Source organism: Pseudonaja textilis, chromosome 3 (assembly GCF_049901715.1).
Source record: "Pseudonaja textilis isolate UNSWEBS1 chromosome 3, rPseTex1.2, whole genome shotgun sequence".
Classification (NCBI taxonomy): domain Eukaryota; kingdom Metazoa; phylum Chordata; class Lepidosauria; order Squamata; family Elapidae; genus Pseudonaja; species Pseudonaja textilis.
In genome coordinates this window covers 111,584,513-111,602,877 of record NC_141992.1, presented here as the reverse complement: position 1 = coordinate 111,602,877, position 18,365 = coordinate 111,584,513, and the positions used below count along the sequence as shown (strand labels likewise).

General features: G+C 37.9%; 1 protein-coding gene across 4 annotated transcripts in view; it reads left to right on the top strand.

Annotated features, from left to right (window-relative positions):
• The window catches only part of RALGAPA2 (Ral GTPase activating protein catalytic subunit alpha 2), a 164,378-nt gene that overhangs the window by 142,420 nt on the left and 3,593 nt on the right, over window positions 1-18,365 (top strand). For 2 of the 4 annotated variants that reach the window (XM_026700983.2, XM_087930639.1), the window contains 2 exons: window positions 2,068-2,189; window positions 11,697-11,736. In XM_026700983.2, the coding sequence (XP_026556768.1) occupies window positions 2,068-2,189; window positions 11,697-11,701 (127 nt within the window). In that variant the 3' untranslated portion in view covers window positions 11,702-11,736. The remainder of the gene's footprint in view (window positions 1-2,067; window positions 2,190-11,696; window positions 11,737-18,365) is intronic. The other 2 variants (XM_087930642.1, XM_087930640.1) reach the window with 1 other exon arrangement.

Below are 18,365 nucleotides of genomic sequence, written 5' to 3'. Positions count from 1 at the left end.
ATTGGGGTTTCTTAGTGCAGCTGGTTTCTTGTGAATGGCCAATAATTATTTATTAGGAAGCTAGATTTTATTTGAGTAGCTGAGGCGTGTTTGGGCTGGAGGTACAGGGTGGGGGGAGTTGTTTGTGTCCAGGTTCTTGCCTGGATTGTGGTATAGAGATTTGTTTGTTTGTGAGTGCAGGCTTCCAGATGATTGATAGTCTGGTGGAGTCATCTCTTCTATTAATACTATTAGGTCTTTTATCAATTTCTATGGCTTCTCTGATGATTCTGTAGCCGGGGTTTTCTGTAGTAGCTAGGGTTTTGGTGCCACTGAAGTCGATGCTATGACCTGTGGCTTTCATATGTTGGACTAGTGAGGAAATGTGTTCCAGCTTTTTTATTGCATTCTTGTGTTCTTCAAGGTGGGTACTTATCCTTCTGTTGGTTTGTCCTATGTATGTGGCAGGGCATGATGCTCAGGGTACTTCATATATGCCTTGGTTTTCTAAGTCAATTTTATCTTTGGGGTTTCTTAGGATGGTTGTTATTTTTTTGTTCGTTTTGAAGGCAGTCTTGATGTGATGCCTGCGTAGTATCTTGCTGATTTTGTCTATTGTTCTTCTTATGTAGGGCAGGACAGCTGTTCCATAGGTTTGTTCATCTTCTGGGTCTCTATTGTGTTTCAGTGTGTTTTTGTGGATCAGGTCCGTGATTTTGTTTTTGTGGAAGCCGTTAGCTATTAGTATTTGGGTCAGGGTACATAGTTCAGTCTTTATGTGTGCCTTGTCTGTCAGGCGTTTGGTTCTGGTAATTAGTGTTTTGGCTACGGAGTTTATTTGTGCTGGGTGGTGGTGGGATTGAGCGTTTAGGTAGCGGTTGGTGTGTGTTTTCTTCTGGTATATGATGTGTCCTAGTATGCCATCTGTTGTTTTGTAGATTACTACATCTAGGAATAGTAGTTGTTTGTTTCCGTTTCCATGGTGAACTTGATTTTGGGGTGTGTATTGTTTAGTTGTGTTAGGAAATTGTTTAGGTTTTCTTTTCCATCGGGCCAAATAACCAATGTGTCATCGATGTATCTTAGCCATAGTTTGGGTTTGTGGGTGGCATTTGCCAGGGCTCTAGATTCAAATTCTTCTATGAACAGATTTGCAATAACGGGTGACAGTGGTGATCCCATGGGGGCTCCTTCGAACTGCTTGGATCTTTGTCCTTTGTATATGAAATATATGTTGGTTAAGCAGTATTCTGTTAGTTCCATGAGGTGCTTGGGTGGTTTGTATTTGTTTTTGATGATTTGTATGGTTTCTTTCACTGGGACTTGGGTGAATAGTGAAACCACATCGAAACTTACTAGCAGGTCTCTTTGTTCCACATGTAGATTTTTGATCATTTCTAAGAAGTGGTATGAGTTTTGTACATGTGAAGCTGCTTGCTTCAGCATGGGGCTGTAACTGTTTTGCTAGATATTTGGCTAAGCCTGACACACAAGATTAAAAAGAACCCAATACACAAGCCTGAGGATGGCAGATGAGATTCTGCAGAAACGTCGCTATAATAAAAGCACAAATATTAAGACGTGGAAAATACCCAAAGAAACCTAAATATCATACACACACACACACACACACACACACACACACACACACATTCTTATTTTAAATAAAGTAACATTTATAATTCTTTTCCTGTCATAATATCTCAAATGTATGTGCATGTCTATATTCATATTAAGGCAGAGTACGTGTGCATGTATATATCTACTATAACGCTTTTCCTCATTATTACATAATTTTACTTTATAACTGATGAAGACCCACTACATTTAATTTGAAAACCGGTGTTTTTAATACTATAATTTGCTTAGTACTGAAAATATTACATTATATCACATAATATTACATATGAAATATTACATATGAAAAAGTCTAAATCTTAATGACTGCAACAATTAGAATTCTGTTGCTTTGGAAATACACCGTAGCAACTATAGTATGCTTTGCTTTCTGTATATTATGTATTAAAAACAAAGTTGAATAGTTAAGGCTCGGTAACAGAATGTATTTCCTTAACCCATTTCCAACAGTTATGAGGAAAGAGCAATATATCTTGATGAAATAATCCGGAATCATAAAGAACTATTGTCATTTGAAGATTTTGCTGCTCAGGTTTTCTCTCCCTCTCCCAGTTACTCCCGTAATGGATGTGGTAAGTCTCTGTATTGTATTTATTAGTACTGCAGTTACTACTATTACTATTATTATCATCATCACTAAGAATGATTTGAACAGCAGGTGTACACCTGTTTTTCACTTATAAAGAGCTGCAAATTAAAAAAAAACACTTTCTCTGTGAATTAGCTAATGAATATCAAAAGGAATGATGGCATTCATTTTAATTTGTTTTGTAACAGACCTTTTCACTCAATTCCTTTTTCACTATCCTGTTAACCCTCCGAATCTAGCAAGGTTAATGAACTTTCTCTCACTAATGTGTTCTGGTTCATTCAAGAGTGTAGACTTCTTGCTGAGCTGAGAATATGTTGTGCAAAAGCTATTTGTGAACCAGTGCACTCTTATAAAAAAATAGACCCTCACAGTAGGAGCCATTGCTAGTAATGTTAAATGAAGATTATGCTAGGAGAATGGAAGATAAATACAATATTTTGTCAGGCAATATCTGTGCTTAGATATTCAATTTATTGTAACCCTGTTTTTATGAGAAATTTATTTAATTATTTTGTAATTTTAAAACATAATTGTTTTATTTTGATGGTCCATTTTATGATTTACTGCTGTCTTGCAAAAGAATAGCAAACAAACCAGGTGCCTTTCTAGAAGAACATTCCTTTATTCAGTATAGTCAATGTCCATCTTCTGACACTGACATTTCCTAATTATATTGCAATGCTGTGTTGCATTGTTAAGTCAATGGATTATCCCTCACACCAGTGAATGTCTGGATGCATCTGTTTTCTTTTTTTTTTTTTAACTGATCAGCTTTTTTTATATATGAACTAAATACAACAGAGATTAAAGGTACTGAAATGAATCACTTTACAAATAAAACTAGACATGCATCACGGTTTAACATGACTGGCTGTACTTCTTGAGCTTTGTTAAGAGATATGGGATAGAAGCACATACTGTATTGGTCGCCAATGGCAGCAGGCAGAAGGCTTTGGAGATAAGCAAGCTGGCAGAAGTATAGAGGAACTAGTGCTATTTACATAATCGCACCTCTGCTTCCTGGAGAGGCGTCAAGAGACGGGAATGGCCTCTATTGATCTTTGTTGAACTGGAATACTAAACAACACTAGGCAAGCTTATAAATAAAGCTTTGATTAATCTTTTCTCTATTAAAATGTGCAGCTGCGAATTGATTTGTATATATTATTTATATATTCTATCAAACACAGGTTATTTGCCATTGCCTTATGAAAGAGTTTCATAATTTTATAGAACAATTTATGATTTGAGCTTTGTGAACAACTGAACTATTTATGTAACAATAGTAGTAGAATGATTAAAAAGAATACATTATAAAAATCCATTCATGAAAGTTAAAAAATTGATTATGGAGAACTGAGATTCAGCCTGCATCTAGCTGAAATACAAATCACATACATATGACTTATATATAATTCTATTTGGCCATTCTGGAATTCATGTAATGAAAGGGGAGAAAACATTTCCAGAAATTTAGATATGAAAGTTAATTAGTCAGTTTAAATACAGGGCAGCATATCTCATAAAATTCAAATTAATGAGCCAATCAAATCTCTCTCCCTTTCAGCCAGCATTGTTCAATACATTGAGAGAATATTCAACATGCTTAATGGTAAGATTGCAGGTACAGGTTTTGGGAAAAAGTTAAGCTATGGATGTGATTTATTTATGGCATGTCATTGGTCCTCAGCCTTTTGGCTAAGATCAAGTGTACTTATGGTGTGTCCATGCCCTTGTGCTAGATCAGGAGTGTCAAACTCAATTTCATTGAGGGCCGCATCAGGGTTGTGTTTGCCCTTGGGGGGCCAGGGTGGACATGGGCAACTCGACATCGCTCGTGTTGGGGATGTCTGTGGTGGCCCAAGTGCTCTGTCAGCGAAAATGGACTCACAATCTCTGTTTTTGGCTGTGACAGCCTCGCACCCCTGTGCCAGCAAAAGCAGAACTTGGGAGGGCTGCTCACGGCCCTCCCAAGCTCTCTTTTTACTGGTGGAGGCACTGCAGGCCAGTCCTTCACTGTTTCCAGAGCAGCCCCAAGGGCTGGATCTAAGCACCCCGAGGGTCACATCTGGCCCCCGGGCCTTGAGTTTGACACCCCTATACTAGACAAAATGCAGAGAAACCTATTAAGTGTAGCTGGGAAGGTGTGCAATAAAATTTTGATTGAAAGAGTACAAGCACTAGAATGGACGAAATTTGGGAAGCTCAGTGCAGTTTTATGCTGGGCAGAAAATGTCAGACTAGGTTTTTGCTTTTCAACAGGTTATTGAAATTGTATGAATGTGCTGTCCAGACAGTATATAATTAATTGGGAATTGGGAAAGTTAGTTAGGAATTGGGAGCTGTCCCCTTAAGGGAATGCCTCATGGTAAACGTAGTTAATGCATCATGGGAAATGTAGTTCATGTCATGTGGTCATATCTGTAATCCTGATTAGTCACTGAATTGTCCCTTGGTTGGGTTGGGGAGTTTCCTTTACTCTTGCTTGGACCCCAGCTCCATGCTGGTGTTTCACCCTTTGTTCCTTTGTTATGGGATGAAGATCACTATAATTTCACACTATGAAGTCAACTGTGCAAACAATTGGACATTAGATGAATCTCAACATAACCGTGAGTTGCTTGTGACCCAATAAAGAAACTTTGTATGGAAGCCTTTGTAGAGTTTGCCTGTCTGTCTTTATGATTCAGCCAGTAATTTTAAAAGACAAAACAATGAATGTGAGAGGAAAAGGTTATTTTACAATTGTTGAGTCAAAAAAAGATATAATAAAGTTGGATTGGATTGAATAATGAAATGCCTTGATTAATATGGAGTTGAAGATTGGTTTTATATTAATCTACATCAGGCATGTCAAACTCAAGGCCCGTAGGACGCATCCAGCTGCCGGGTGCTTAGATCTGGCCCACGGGGCCACCCTGGAAGTAGCAAGGGACTGGACTGTGGTGCCTCTGCCAGCAAAAACTCGGGCAGCCCTCCTGAGCTCCATTTTCACTGGCACAGGATTGCAGAAAGCTATTGTAGCTGGAAACAGAGCTCACGAGCCTGTTTTTGCTGGCAGAGCACTTGGGCTGCCACAGACACCCTGACACAAGTGATGTTGAGCTGGCCACATCCACCCCAATCCCCCTGAGGTCAAACACCAACCTGATGCGGCCCCCAATGAAATCAAGTTTGACACCCCTGATCTACATTGTGTTATTACTGGGGGGAGGAGGTATGTGTATGAATGAATATGGATATATGTGTTTTATACGTGTTGATAAGGGAAGAAAAAGGGACTAAAACAAAACAAGTTGAAATACTAGAAAGTACATTTTAAAAATGCAAAAGAGGGAATTAAAAAAATAGAGAAAAGTGGGAGGAGGAGTAAGTTGCAAATTTAGAGTAGCCCCAAACGATAAACCTGTACTTATAGGAAGAATGCAACCTCATCAAATCAGGGGTTATCTCAGCCTCTGAATCCAGTCTCCATACCAACAGCATCTCTATCTATATATTTACTAAAACCTTCATGCCTGTAATCTTTAATAGGGCGAAATGGAGCACTATAATGTAAAACCTTTTTAATCAAGATACCTCAAATAGGCTAATTTGCAGTATGCAACCAAAAACTGGGATCCATGATTCCCATGGAATTGAAATTTGATAAATGTTATAAAGCACACTATGACATAAAACGTCATAACAGTTTCCTAGGGGAAAATCCTGATATTTCAGTGGACTATTCAGTTCAATGTAGGCTACTTTCAAGAGGTCTATGAGAACTTGCCCCTGCAAGGACACTTCACCCCGGCCAACTTGCTACCAGGAGAACTTGCTGTAAGCCTGAGCTTTCTGCTTGGTTTCCAAAGCTGGCCCAGCTTAAGGGAGGCAAAAGGGTGCAGCTCAGATGCAGATAAAAGACCGCAAGGTCCGCTCAGAATGGTGTGTGTGTGCACACGCACACAGGTGTGCATGTGCACGGAACAATAACTCCCACTTAGCCTGCAATTTGTTGGTGGGTGCTGGTCAGAACTTTTGCCTCCCTTAAACTGGAAACCAGAGTGGAAGGTCCAGAATCACAGCAAGTTGTCCCCACAGTGAGCTGGGTGGGCTGAGATGTCCCGTGGCAAGGTGGCCATGGCTAGGTGATGGTGGTGAGGTGGTGATGAGGTGGCAGTGGCAAGGTGACATCAGCAAGTTGTCCCATTCCGACTTCAAGACAGATACATCTCTGAATATGTCCTTGAATTTTTAAGGGCTGTTTTTTTTAAGTGCATTAGAAGTAATGCTATTATTGAAGGCATTGAGGAATCAGGAAAGGAAATATCTCTGAAATGATGACCGAACAGGTCATGAGTTGTCTAATCTTACTTGAATTTATTTTCAGCTTGTTCTCCCTTACCCAGACCATTATTAAATCTAAGCAACATTCAAGGATACTGATTGTTTTCTCAGAATTAGATTTAAGAAACAATAGAGCTGCATCAGTATATTGATGGCATTCTGTATCAAAGCCCTAAATGACCTGCCTTGTTGGTTTCCTGTAGATATTAAAAAGCAAAGAAGACAAGACAGAACCCTGAGATGCCCAGGTCTCAGAGAGAGATCCTCCTACACCCTCTTCTGAAAAGATGCCCTCCCTCAAATCCCTGTGCAGGCCAGATTGCTGTGGTTGATGGTATTGAAAGCTAACAAGAGATTCATGAGATATAGCAAAATATCTCCCATCTAATTTTCAATATACATCACCCACAAAGTGATTAGAACAGCCTTGGTATCATATTTAGACAAAATCCACCTCCACCCTGATCCTGCCATCACTAGTCCCTATTAACATTTGTTACAATATTTTTCCACGTCATATCAGGGCAAAAAGGGTAATAATATCAACTTTATTGTGTTGCCTCCTAACATTTTATTCAGTCCTACATCTGGAGGATACTGTTTTCTGTGATATTTCCCAGTCTGTATACTAAATGTAATTTATGTGTTGCAAGCCACTCTGATAGAGATGTTGTTGGATCCTGTATCATACATAGCTATATTTTAAAAAAACCCTCTTTTTTATGCTTTTACTAAGAATCAGTCTGATTTAAGATGATAGGCCAAGATTGCAATTTAATCTGGATACCTGAAAAAGGTGTTCTTCAACAGGAAGAAATGCAATATATTTAAGGAGGAGATGATAGATAGATAGATAGATAGATAGATAGATAGATAGATAGATAGATAGATAGATAGATAGATAGATATACTCGATATATCACATATATCACATGTAATGTGTGGGATTCATGGCTTGGAAGCAACACATCAAATATATTTACTTGCACATTGTAGAGGGTTGAAATTTTTACGAACCTCTGAAATCCCACAATTCTTTGATTCTGTCTATTCTTTTACTGTTTTTAGAGAATATTTCTGAATTATACAATGGCTAAAGGTTGCAGGAGAAGAGCAGGCAGAGTGGGGGAGGGGGCAGTTAAACATGTCATTAGCTTAGCCTTTCTGTTGCCACAAACAATCCAAATTCAGCAACCATTGAATTCCATTGACTTTTATCTAGTGGCAATTTAGTCCTCACCATTAGTTGACTAGATTCTTGCATATAGATTCGAATAAATCTGTGTGCAACTTAACGTAATAATGTATCCTTTGCACCTGACAAGGTTGGATAACTGTGTGACTGATTAATTTTACATATACAGGTAGTCCATTCAGCAACTGTTATGATGGCACTGAATGAAGGTGAAACAAAAACAGAATAGCAGAGTTGGAAGGGACCTTTTCAAGTCTTCTAATTCAGCCTCCTACCCAAACAGGAGACTCTATATCATTTCAGTCCCCTAATTAGGCTTAATCATAATCACCATCTAGTTTCTAGATCAGGATTGTCAAACTTGCATCATCACATCAGTCATGTGATGTATCGCAACTTTTTTCCCCTTGTTAAACTGGGGGTGGGCGAGGTCAATGCATGACACATCTGGCACATGGGCTGCAAGTTTGACGCCCCTGTTCTAGATATTCACAGATCTGTTTTTTATTACCATTTCCAGGATCTTCCCAGGTTTTGATTTTAGGCTTATTAGTCTGTAGTTTCCTGGGACTGATTTTTATTTTTTTGTTTATTCCCTTTTTAAAGATGGGAACCACATCAACTCTTGTCCAATCCTGTTAGTTCCCAGGATTTTTGAAAGATATGTTACAACGGTTCTGAATTAATATCTGACAGCTCCTTCAGAACTCTGGGGTGTAATCCATCAGGTCCTGGTGATTTATATATATCAAGATCAGACAGGTGTTTTCTTTCCTTTTTCTTCCATATTTTAATTTATATTTTGAGTCTGTCTTTTACAATTATGATAGGTTGGGCTATAGTTTCATTTTGTGTAAAGAATGACACAAAACTAATGCAAAGAATGAGTTAAGCAGCTCTTAAGGAACTTACAATCTGTGCCCAAAGTTATGACTGTTACAGCACCCCCCATATCATATGATCAAAATTCAGATACTGGGCAGCCCACACACATTTACCGCCACAAAGGCACCTCAAGTCCCCCCCCCCCAGTTGCCTAGCTTCTTCCCCATCTATGCCCTTTTGACCCCCTGTTGCCCTGTGCTTCACCAGAATCTGACCTTTGGCGTCTTGATTACCCAATTGCTGACAAAGCATCCCCGGATTGGCTGCAGGGCCTGGGACTGAGACTGGCTTCGTGTTCCCCCACCCCCACCCCAAAAAACCCAAAAGCAGCAAAGACAAAGGGCCTGCTTGTAGCTCAGGGCCTGCTTCTGGCTCTCTTTTTTTTTCCCCACAGCCAAAGCCAAGCCCGGCCCAGCAGCCAGACAAGGTAGACACGTCTTGTCAGCAACAAGGGCAAGAAGAGTTCATTCATAAACATGCTAATGATTTGGAAGATAGGAAAGACTATTTTTCAAAGGTTAATACTATATTGTCATATGCAAAAGAGGCACAAATAATAAAATTTATTATAATCAACCAGATGTTCACAATAGAGCCTCACCAAATAGGCTGCTTGGTAGTACTGACGAACATAACTTTTGTAAAGGAATTATATGTAACTTATAGAATATCTGTGCAGAACACATTAGCTGAGGACCAGGCCTGTTAGTTACAACTGATCAGTGTTCAGGTTTACAGCATACAGTACATTAACTACGTGTACACATATTGTGTGCTCACACACAAACACACACACACACACCCCTTGAAAAATCTTAAATGTAAATTCTGAATCAGTTTTCAGTTCTACAGTTCTTTGATGGAATAATCTTCTGAAGAAGAGAGATCATGGGTCAGAAGCTTCTGGTATTAATTTAAGCCGTTGTATGAAGATACGTATATGCAACAATAGCAATGGGCAGTTGCCTGGCCTAGTTCCTGTCTTAAAGCTTGTATTCTAGATCCATTGTTACCCAATTTTTATTAATGATTTGGTACAGAGATTCATGATAAAGCAATTTCATTTGCAAAACCAAATAAATAAATCTTTTGTTGTGCTATTGCTGAAATGCAGTTTGTAATATTGGATTAAGAAGAACTTTGGGAGCCATTAATTCCTACTGTGTAAATGAGAACCTGGTTATTAACTATCCTTCACCAGCAGAGGGTTTGCAAAGAGACCAGGTGGAGAAACTGGCAAAAGGGGGGAAATTTTAGATCTTTATATATTTTGGAGTTATTTTTCATGCCTCAGGCTCTTGGAGTCCTCAAAAATATTTAGTACAGGCTATAATTATAAAATGGTCCAAAAATGTTTATATTATGATTTAACCTGTTGTAGCCTTGCATCTTCTCTACTGTTGTTGATGGGATTTGATAGCACCAGTTGGTTCTTCAGTCAATATACTAGGGTTATTGAATTACAAAAGGATATAAACCAGTTCCCCTCATACTTCATTTTTTTGAGAGTTAAGGATGTCTTGCTCCTGCCTTGATATCTTTATAACATCATGTCCATGAGCAAAGGAGTAATCATTTTGACACACTATAATGTTTTGCCATCTGTGCTCTGAAGGGTAAATTTGCTAATAACCCAAAAGATTGAAAATGATGAGACAGAGAAATAGAAAGTATGAGGAATGTGATTATGTGCTATAGTACGTATTTAATTAGTCTTCTAGACTCTCTATATAACTTCCCATATCATAAGATTATCACAGAGGGCCAAGCTATGTCCCTTGAATTATTTGCTGGCTCATCGAGTTATTGTATGTCATGGGGTGCATGTTCAAAAATCAAGTGATAAATACTTCATTCTGAATTATATTTTTTAGTATAAAACCTAGTTTATACAGGTAATCCCCCGGTTACAAGCATTCCCTTAGTGAACGTTTGAAGTTATGTGATAAGCACCCCCTAGTGTTTATGAACAAGTCCCGAAATTACGAATGTTGCAGCACCACACGAGTGGTTCACTCTTACAAACAACTGCAGAGGCTCTGCAACATTCGCCCTGCATATTCACTCCCTCCCCTGCCGGGTCTTCGCAGGCACTCCTTCCAGGCCTCCTTTTTCATCACCGAAGCTATCCTCAAGCAGTTCAGCAGTGAGAAAGGAGGTCCAGAAGGCCATGTGCGCCCTTCTGGGCCCCCTTTCTTGCTGCCAAACTGCTTGAGGAAAGTTTCAGTGACGAAAAAGGAGGGAGCAGGCAAAGAAATGGGCTGTAGAGGAGATAGATCATCATCAGGTAAGTGACCGGGCGCAGAGGGATGGGGCGGAGCAATTGTGGGGACCCCAGGGGAGGGAGAATGAGGTATCTGTGGGTCAGGGGGTCCTTGGGTGGTCTGAAGCAGGTGGCCTGTTCTATCACTAGGCCTTCCATGGCCTATCCCAACCCGAGATACCTCATGTGCACTTCGATTAGTGAATCCATGGGCGAAAGGGAGTGATCCTGTTCAAGGTACGAGATTCATTCCCACGAATCCTCAGGTTACGAATGGAATGGGCTGGCTCCATTTCATCCATAACTCGAAGATTACCTTTAAAGCCTTTAAAAATTGAGGGAGAGGGGCAAGTGCAACAATATTCCATAACGTTAGCCAAAAATGCAAAATTCCACCATGCTATAAAAACAAAACAGTAAGGAGGGATTTGTTTAATTTGGTGATATCCATTTACTCTGAATGTTTATTTACAAATTCACAACTGTATAAAGGGAAACATTACTCTGAGTTGTGGAGGAAGATTGCAATAAAGTTGAATATGCCAACATTCTACTCTATCTGCATGATTACTCCAGGTACAAGTTTCAAGCTTTTAATAAACTACGTTAGACAATGTATTCAAATAAGCAAAAACAGCATTGTGGAATTATTACTATCTACAACTTATTTCATAATATTGCTGATGCTCATTAGGTTTATTTCCAATTTGTGTCCTCCTCTCGTCTAATAACTCTGTAATTGTATCTAAGACTGTCATCAGAGCAGCAGGTGCACTATTCCCATATTTACATACATTTGTGTTCTTTCCCTTTAGATTAAAATATGTAATGATCTCGTTACGGTAATTGAGAAAGGTAAGAGTTTGCTCACATGGCATCATTCTCAATTTACTAACTAGATTCCATCTATTGCTTGCATGAAGCTGAAAGAAATGTCATTTAATTTGGATTGGTCTCTTGCTTTTCCACTGAGTTTGCTCTGAAAACAAATGGTCCTTGTTTATGTCTGGTTCGCTAAGGAGCACTGGAAAGAATATTATTGGTAACTCTCTGGCCCTGAATGTCTGAGCTTTGCGAGAAAACCCTCTCCCTTCCTTCCTTTCTCTCTCCCTCTCTCTCTCTCTTTCTTTTTTTCTTTCTTTCTTCTTTCTTTTTCTTGTGCCTGTTTGCTTCAGGCAGAATTTGACACCAACACCTGCCATGGTGGAAAATGTCTTTGTTGCTTTGCACTTTTGTTTGAATTTGCTGCAGGGGAGTCAATGGGAGTTAAAACCATTACTTTTTTTTTTGTTGGCTAAGCACCATGGAATAGGATCTTGAGATGGTGCCGATAAGGAGTGGCACGTGCTGTGCTGGCCCTTTGAGTTAGCTCAGCTTAATAAGGGGCTCTTTTTCTGGGAAGGGCAGATTGCTGAGCTTGGGCCTATGAATGGGAACAGCTGGGAGAAGAAAAGGGAAACAAAAGAGGGAATACATAGGCTGCCCTGAACCTGGCAATTGGGGGTGCAGTTTTGGAGCCAGGGAGCAAGCTGGCCACATGCCAGGTGTGACCTTTGCAGTCTGCTTGGTTCTGCTTGTTTGGGCAATTTCCAGTGCAATCCTGAAAAGGAAGCAGGAAGCTGATGGGCAGCAAAGCATTGCTGGATAGACGCACTCACTGGGGTTGCTGGGACACTAATTTAACTCTTGCAAAACCAACCTGTGGATAAAGAGAACTGGGGAGTTTTCAAAGAACAGCTTGCCTAAGTAGCCAGTTCTTCAGGTTGGCCAATGAGTCTGCATTATATCCTTGCAGCAAATGAAAACAAGCCTTCTGTATCAGCATTACATAATCATTTAGCAAATTTCTATCCCTAAGGAAAGGAAGCCATTTATGTTTCAGAGGGTGGCATATCAATTAGTTGTAAATGTTCAATCGATTTAATTTTGTTCTCCTTCCTTGGAAATGATTTATCTTTCTAATTCTATGAAATATCTAAAATGTTCGAACAGAAAAAGTATTCCACATTAAATTAATACATCTGCAACAAAGAGGTTTCAGGATAAAAAAAATTAGCAAAAGAAATAGCAGCAAACTGCGAGCCTTGAATTGTGCTTCAAATATCATGCATGCATTCACAGATTTGTATTTGTACACCTACAGAGGACTTGGTCCCAAAAATAATTTTTGGTGGAAATAGCCCAATTTCTTCACCGGCAAACATGCCACAACATAAATCTCCATTCCATTTGTTTCATAATAACTGAAATAAAGGTACTTTAACTGTAGAACATCTGATAAGAAAGTAGAGTAGGTTGGAGATGAATCCTCTGTTTTAGAGACTTAGATCCCTAGAGAAGGCTCTGATGCTGGGAAAAAATGTAAAGAAAGGAAGAAAAGGATGGCCAGCAGCAAACTAGCTGGATTCAGCTATAGTGGCAATGAGTGTCACTGTTGGGAGTTGTGTTGGGATCAAAACTGCTCCTCTCTTAGTATGTCAGTAGATTGTTGGCCTTATTTGTTGGCCTTATTTAGATAGATTTTCTCCATGGTTGTATTATGTGATGGAGCTTTTTGGCATGAAGATGTGCTAAGTAAAATTAGGGGAGAGTTGGTGTTTTGGGAGAGCACACTCCTCTAACAGAGAAATGCCCTATCAGTTTATCCCAGGTGCTGATGGTTTGCTCACTTCCAAAAGGAGTTTGGGATTATTCCTGTTTTTGATGACAAATCAACAGAGGCCTTAGTTGCTGTCTAGATCAGCGGTCGTCAACCGGTGGGCCACGGCCACTGGTGGGCCTTGAGAAAATTTTGGTGGGCTGCAGAGAAATATCACCCCCCAGAGCACACACCCCCAAAGCAATTAATCCAGGCTGCGTAGAAACACAAGGCTGCGGCACTCACATAGCCCACAAGAACCCTCCCCACCCACTCCTTACCTGGCAAACTTAAAATTTAATTAATAAAATTAATTAATTAATTTAATTGATTAAAATTTAATTAAATTTAAAATTATGAGTTTGGTGGTCCCTGAGGTCCAAAAGGTTGGCAACCCCTGGTCTAGAATGCAGAGGTGATGATGGGATCAGGTCACATCACAATTGTGCAGATCCCCACTACATGTGGATCCTGGTGAACCCCCAGGTTTTCAGAGGCACTTCAGAAGATAAAGAGATGCATACTGTGCCCCTGGAAAAGAATTCAGTTCAATTGAGCATGGCTAGAATTCTTTATTAACATTTATTTTGTGGTTAATAAGAGTGGCAAGATATGATTAATGTATATACTTGCAGATAAGTCTATAGAATTTTAGGTGATGAGTTCGGCTTATCTACATATAGGCCTAGCTCCAAGTATATACGGTAATACTTTTTCAAATACCCATATACCCTGTATACTCACGTAATCCATATGCAGATAAACTGACTTTCAAATGTTTAACCAAAATACTAAAAGGGTGAGGGTTGGCTTATCTGAAAATGGGCTTATGCGTGGATTGTCATAGATTGTGTAGATTGTCACGTAGTATATGGATTATCATGGATGGGCCGCTCTGTTAAATGACTCGGCTCCCTCTGCTTAAAATGGTATCAGAGGAATATGCAAGGCCACTTCGAAGACTATTCCGCTCTGATAACGAATTCCTTTTTGTCATTCCATCAAGATGAAATGCATTATGTACAATGCAAACATTTTCAACATATATAAGAATGCATTTCCCTGTGTATAATTAAAAAAACCAGAGGTACTAGCAGTGTTAGATACAAATATGTCCATATTTTTCTTCTGTTTACAGGAGTCATACAACCAACTCCATTCTCAGAGGAATGTGTGTATTGCATTTGGCATACACAAACACATACATGACATTGTAGGAGATGGATAACATTGTTTAAAAGTTCTTTACTAGGAGAGAGCTGATGAAATGGCATTTGCATTTACAGAAGTCTCATGGGACAGATCAAAGACACAGTAGCAACAACCCTGCTTGATTGCAACATGCATTTCTCTGTTCCTGGGAGCATTGTTTATAATTATGCTAAGGAACTAGCTAGAGGTCTTGCATCCTCATTGTCTTATGTACATTGTATATATACTCTTTAAATAAATTTGATGGTCTTTGAATTAAATAACTTCTCTTCAGGTAGAATTTTAGCTGAAATCTACATACAAAAACTCAGCCATTTTAAATAGCCTAGAATGTATTTCTAAATAAATAGACATTGTAAATTATTATGTCTGTACAAGAAAAATATCAATTTAAACAGAAACTGCTTTATCTCTTTCGGGAAATTAGAGTATTATATAAAAAGGAACTGTTTGTACATAGAGGAAATTACATCTTAAATAGAACACAAGGAACAACTGTTATTCCATAATGTTCACATTTAACCTCCCAATGTACACATCCATCCCAAGATTATGAACTCAGTCTTACATCAGCACAAATCATTTAAACAACTGTAGGTTGATTTGGCCTTAGGTAAATGTTCATATAAACAGTAAACAACAGATTTCTTGGATCAACAATATAGTGAAAATAGAAACTAAAAACTCTAGATGGGAAGCATAACTATTAGAAGTATCATAGCTATTTTATAATTCCCTGGAGTTTCCCTTCCAACTCATAAGCTGGTATCAATTTACTATTGCTCACCTGAATCCAAACATTTTTACAGCTGGCAGACACACAGACACACCTCACATAAACTGTTAATTTTGCTGGTGATGCTGTCTCCGTTATGTGAGTGTGGGCATATTACCCTTCTAGGAATTGCATCATGCGGTAGCAGCTAGTTTCTTTTATTCTTCTTAACATTTTCGTGTTTGCCTGGAATAGCTCCCAATATCATTTGCTAGGCTATCTGAAGCCAGTTGTATTTTTGATACAAAAATATAAAGCGGATGGCATTCATCCTTTGTCTTACACCAAATCCCCTTTGCTGTTTGTCACCAATCAGACACCACTCCAGATTTTGAACTTCCCTGTCAATATCTGAAGTTAAGGAACCTTGCTTTAAAAGCTTTCTAAATTACCTTTAACATATAATAGCGTTACAAAGTGATGTTGAATAAATAAATGTTACATATTTTATTATTAAAATATTAATTAGATCTGCATATTTTCCAACACTATTCTAAGATCATAGCATAAAATTCACTCATGCTTTTAAAGTAGACAGATGGATGACATTTTTAAATAAGTAAGTCTTGGGAGAGCACACTTTCCCCCCAAGAATCAGAGGAAGGTGGCCCAGCCATAGCACAGACGCGATATAGAACACTGAAGTGGAAGTCACCACACTTCACGCGCTCCATCACATCCAGCTATAGGCTTTACTAAAATCTGCACTTCCCTGCAAGGAAGTCAATCGGAAAGATTCTGGCCCTGAATTAACCCAAGGTGCTTGTCAACATCTTATGTTGATGAACATAATAGCGAGAATTTATGCTGTCCTACATCAGATTCAATTGTTTTAAAATAACAGTACACATCAGTTCTGATGATCATCAGGTGATATATGTAATGTACTTATCATTATCCAACTCTAAACAGCCTTCTTATTTGTTTGGATTTTCTAAAAAGATCTAGGGAGGTATGCAGTTCTGTCTGCCATCTGCATTGATATAGTCCTAAGGCAATTGTGTGTACATTTCTGAATATGGATTACATCAGAGTGTATATAAGAAAAATAATTTTATTATAAAAATACATACACATATTATACATATTACCCTCTTGTAATTGAGAATTTGTACATCTTTCAGAGATCAACTTTAAATGCATTCATTCAGAATCACAAGCCGCATGAATTTTTTAAATCCACTATGTAGTCTACATAGAAGGAAGAATAGAAAGAGAAATAAACTGTAGCCAAAACAAGCCAGATAGAATGCATAATGACTAAGCAATCGTGCCATTTGTAAGTCTCTAAAGTAAGTCATTTGTTAGAGAATTGACAAAATATAAAAACAATACAAAAATAATTCATAAAAGAAAATAATTAAAAAGCACAGAACCCACTTTAAAAAAGAAAAGAAAAAAAGATAATATAAGATAATATAATTATAATAATATAATATATAATATATAATATAATTATAATTATAATAATATAAGATAATATAATTTTACACCCAACAAATATACATTCAACATTAATAACTTATCAGTGCCTCTCAAAATACTGGCAAATACCGCTTCATTCCATGCCTCACCTTAATTTCTATAAAAACATATCTAAATCTTCAGTTCTTCTTACAAATCAGCAAAATCCAATAAAAATTGACAAAAATGCCTAATGGAAGTATAAATCTTCCTTTTCATTTAATCTAAATTCCCTTCATCCCTCTCTTAACAATTAAACATGCAGAAAAAGAATTAAAAAATTATTAAACTTACCAAAATAATAACTCTTTTAGATATCAAAAACTAAGCCATTATACCATTAAACATTTTCAAAAGACAAATTATCCAAATAACCATTAAGCATCATCAGAAATAAGGTCATTGTTTAATCATAGTCAGAAAAAGAGTGTGTGTGTGTGTGTGTGTGTGTGTGTGTGTGTGTGTGTATGTCATTCGGCTTTGTTCGGGTATTTTCCCACGTCATAGTAGTTGTGCTTTTAAAGTTGTAGCGACGTTTCAGCAGAATCTCATTTGCCATCTCAGGATGAGATTCTGCTGAAACGTCGCTACAACTTTAAAAGCACAACTACAATGACGTGGGAAAATACCTGAACAAAGCCGAATGACATACATGTAAGTACCCGTGAAAACTTATATATATATATTCATATTCTGAGGTTCTCGCGGGTATTTGTATGTGGATCTTTGGTTGTTCTGAGAAGCACAGAGCCGAAGACAGAAGCCTGAAGATGATGAATGAGACTTCATCGAAACGTTGCCTAGATACTTCGAATCTTACGCGGGAGAAAACCCGAACAACCAAAGATCCATATATATATATATATATATATATATATATATATATATATATATATATATATATATATATATATATATATATATATATATATATATATTCCTTCCTCCAGCCACAGATCACATAAATAAAATCCTAACCCTTGCTTTCTTCTAATATCTTTTCCTTTTTTTCTCAAAATTCTTAACTTCCAAATCTACTTGTAATTTCAAATTGACTCCAGTAATTCTGTTATATTTTAGTTTAAAATGATAGTTTTTAATGTATTAATTCAGTTTTTAAATGATCACAAAATAAATTTGTAAATTCAGTATCTCTATTTTGTCTTACAAGTTATAATTTTAAATTCACCTAGATCCATCACAGTTATGACCAGCGGAATTCGTTCATCTTCAGTGGTAACTTTTGGTTCCTGTAAAAAAATTCTAGTACTTCCCAGGCCCATAAATCAAACATTTCCTTTAGATGAAGCCATCTTGTGCTCTAGTTATCAACTTTCAAAGTTTTTCAAAGAAGATACATTTTCCCACACAAAAAAGCTTTTTCTATCTAACTTC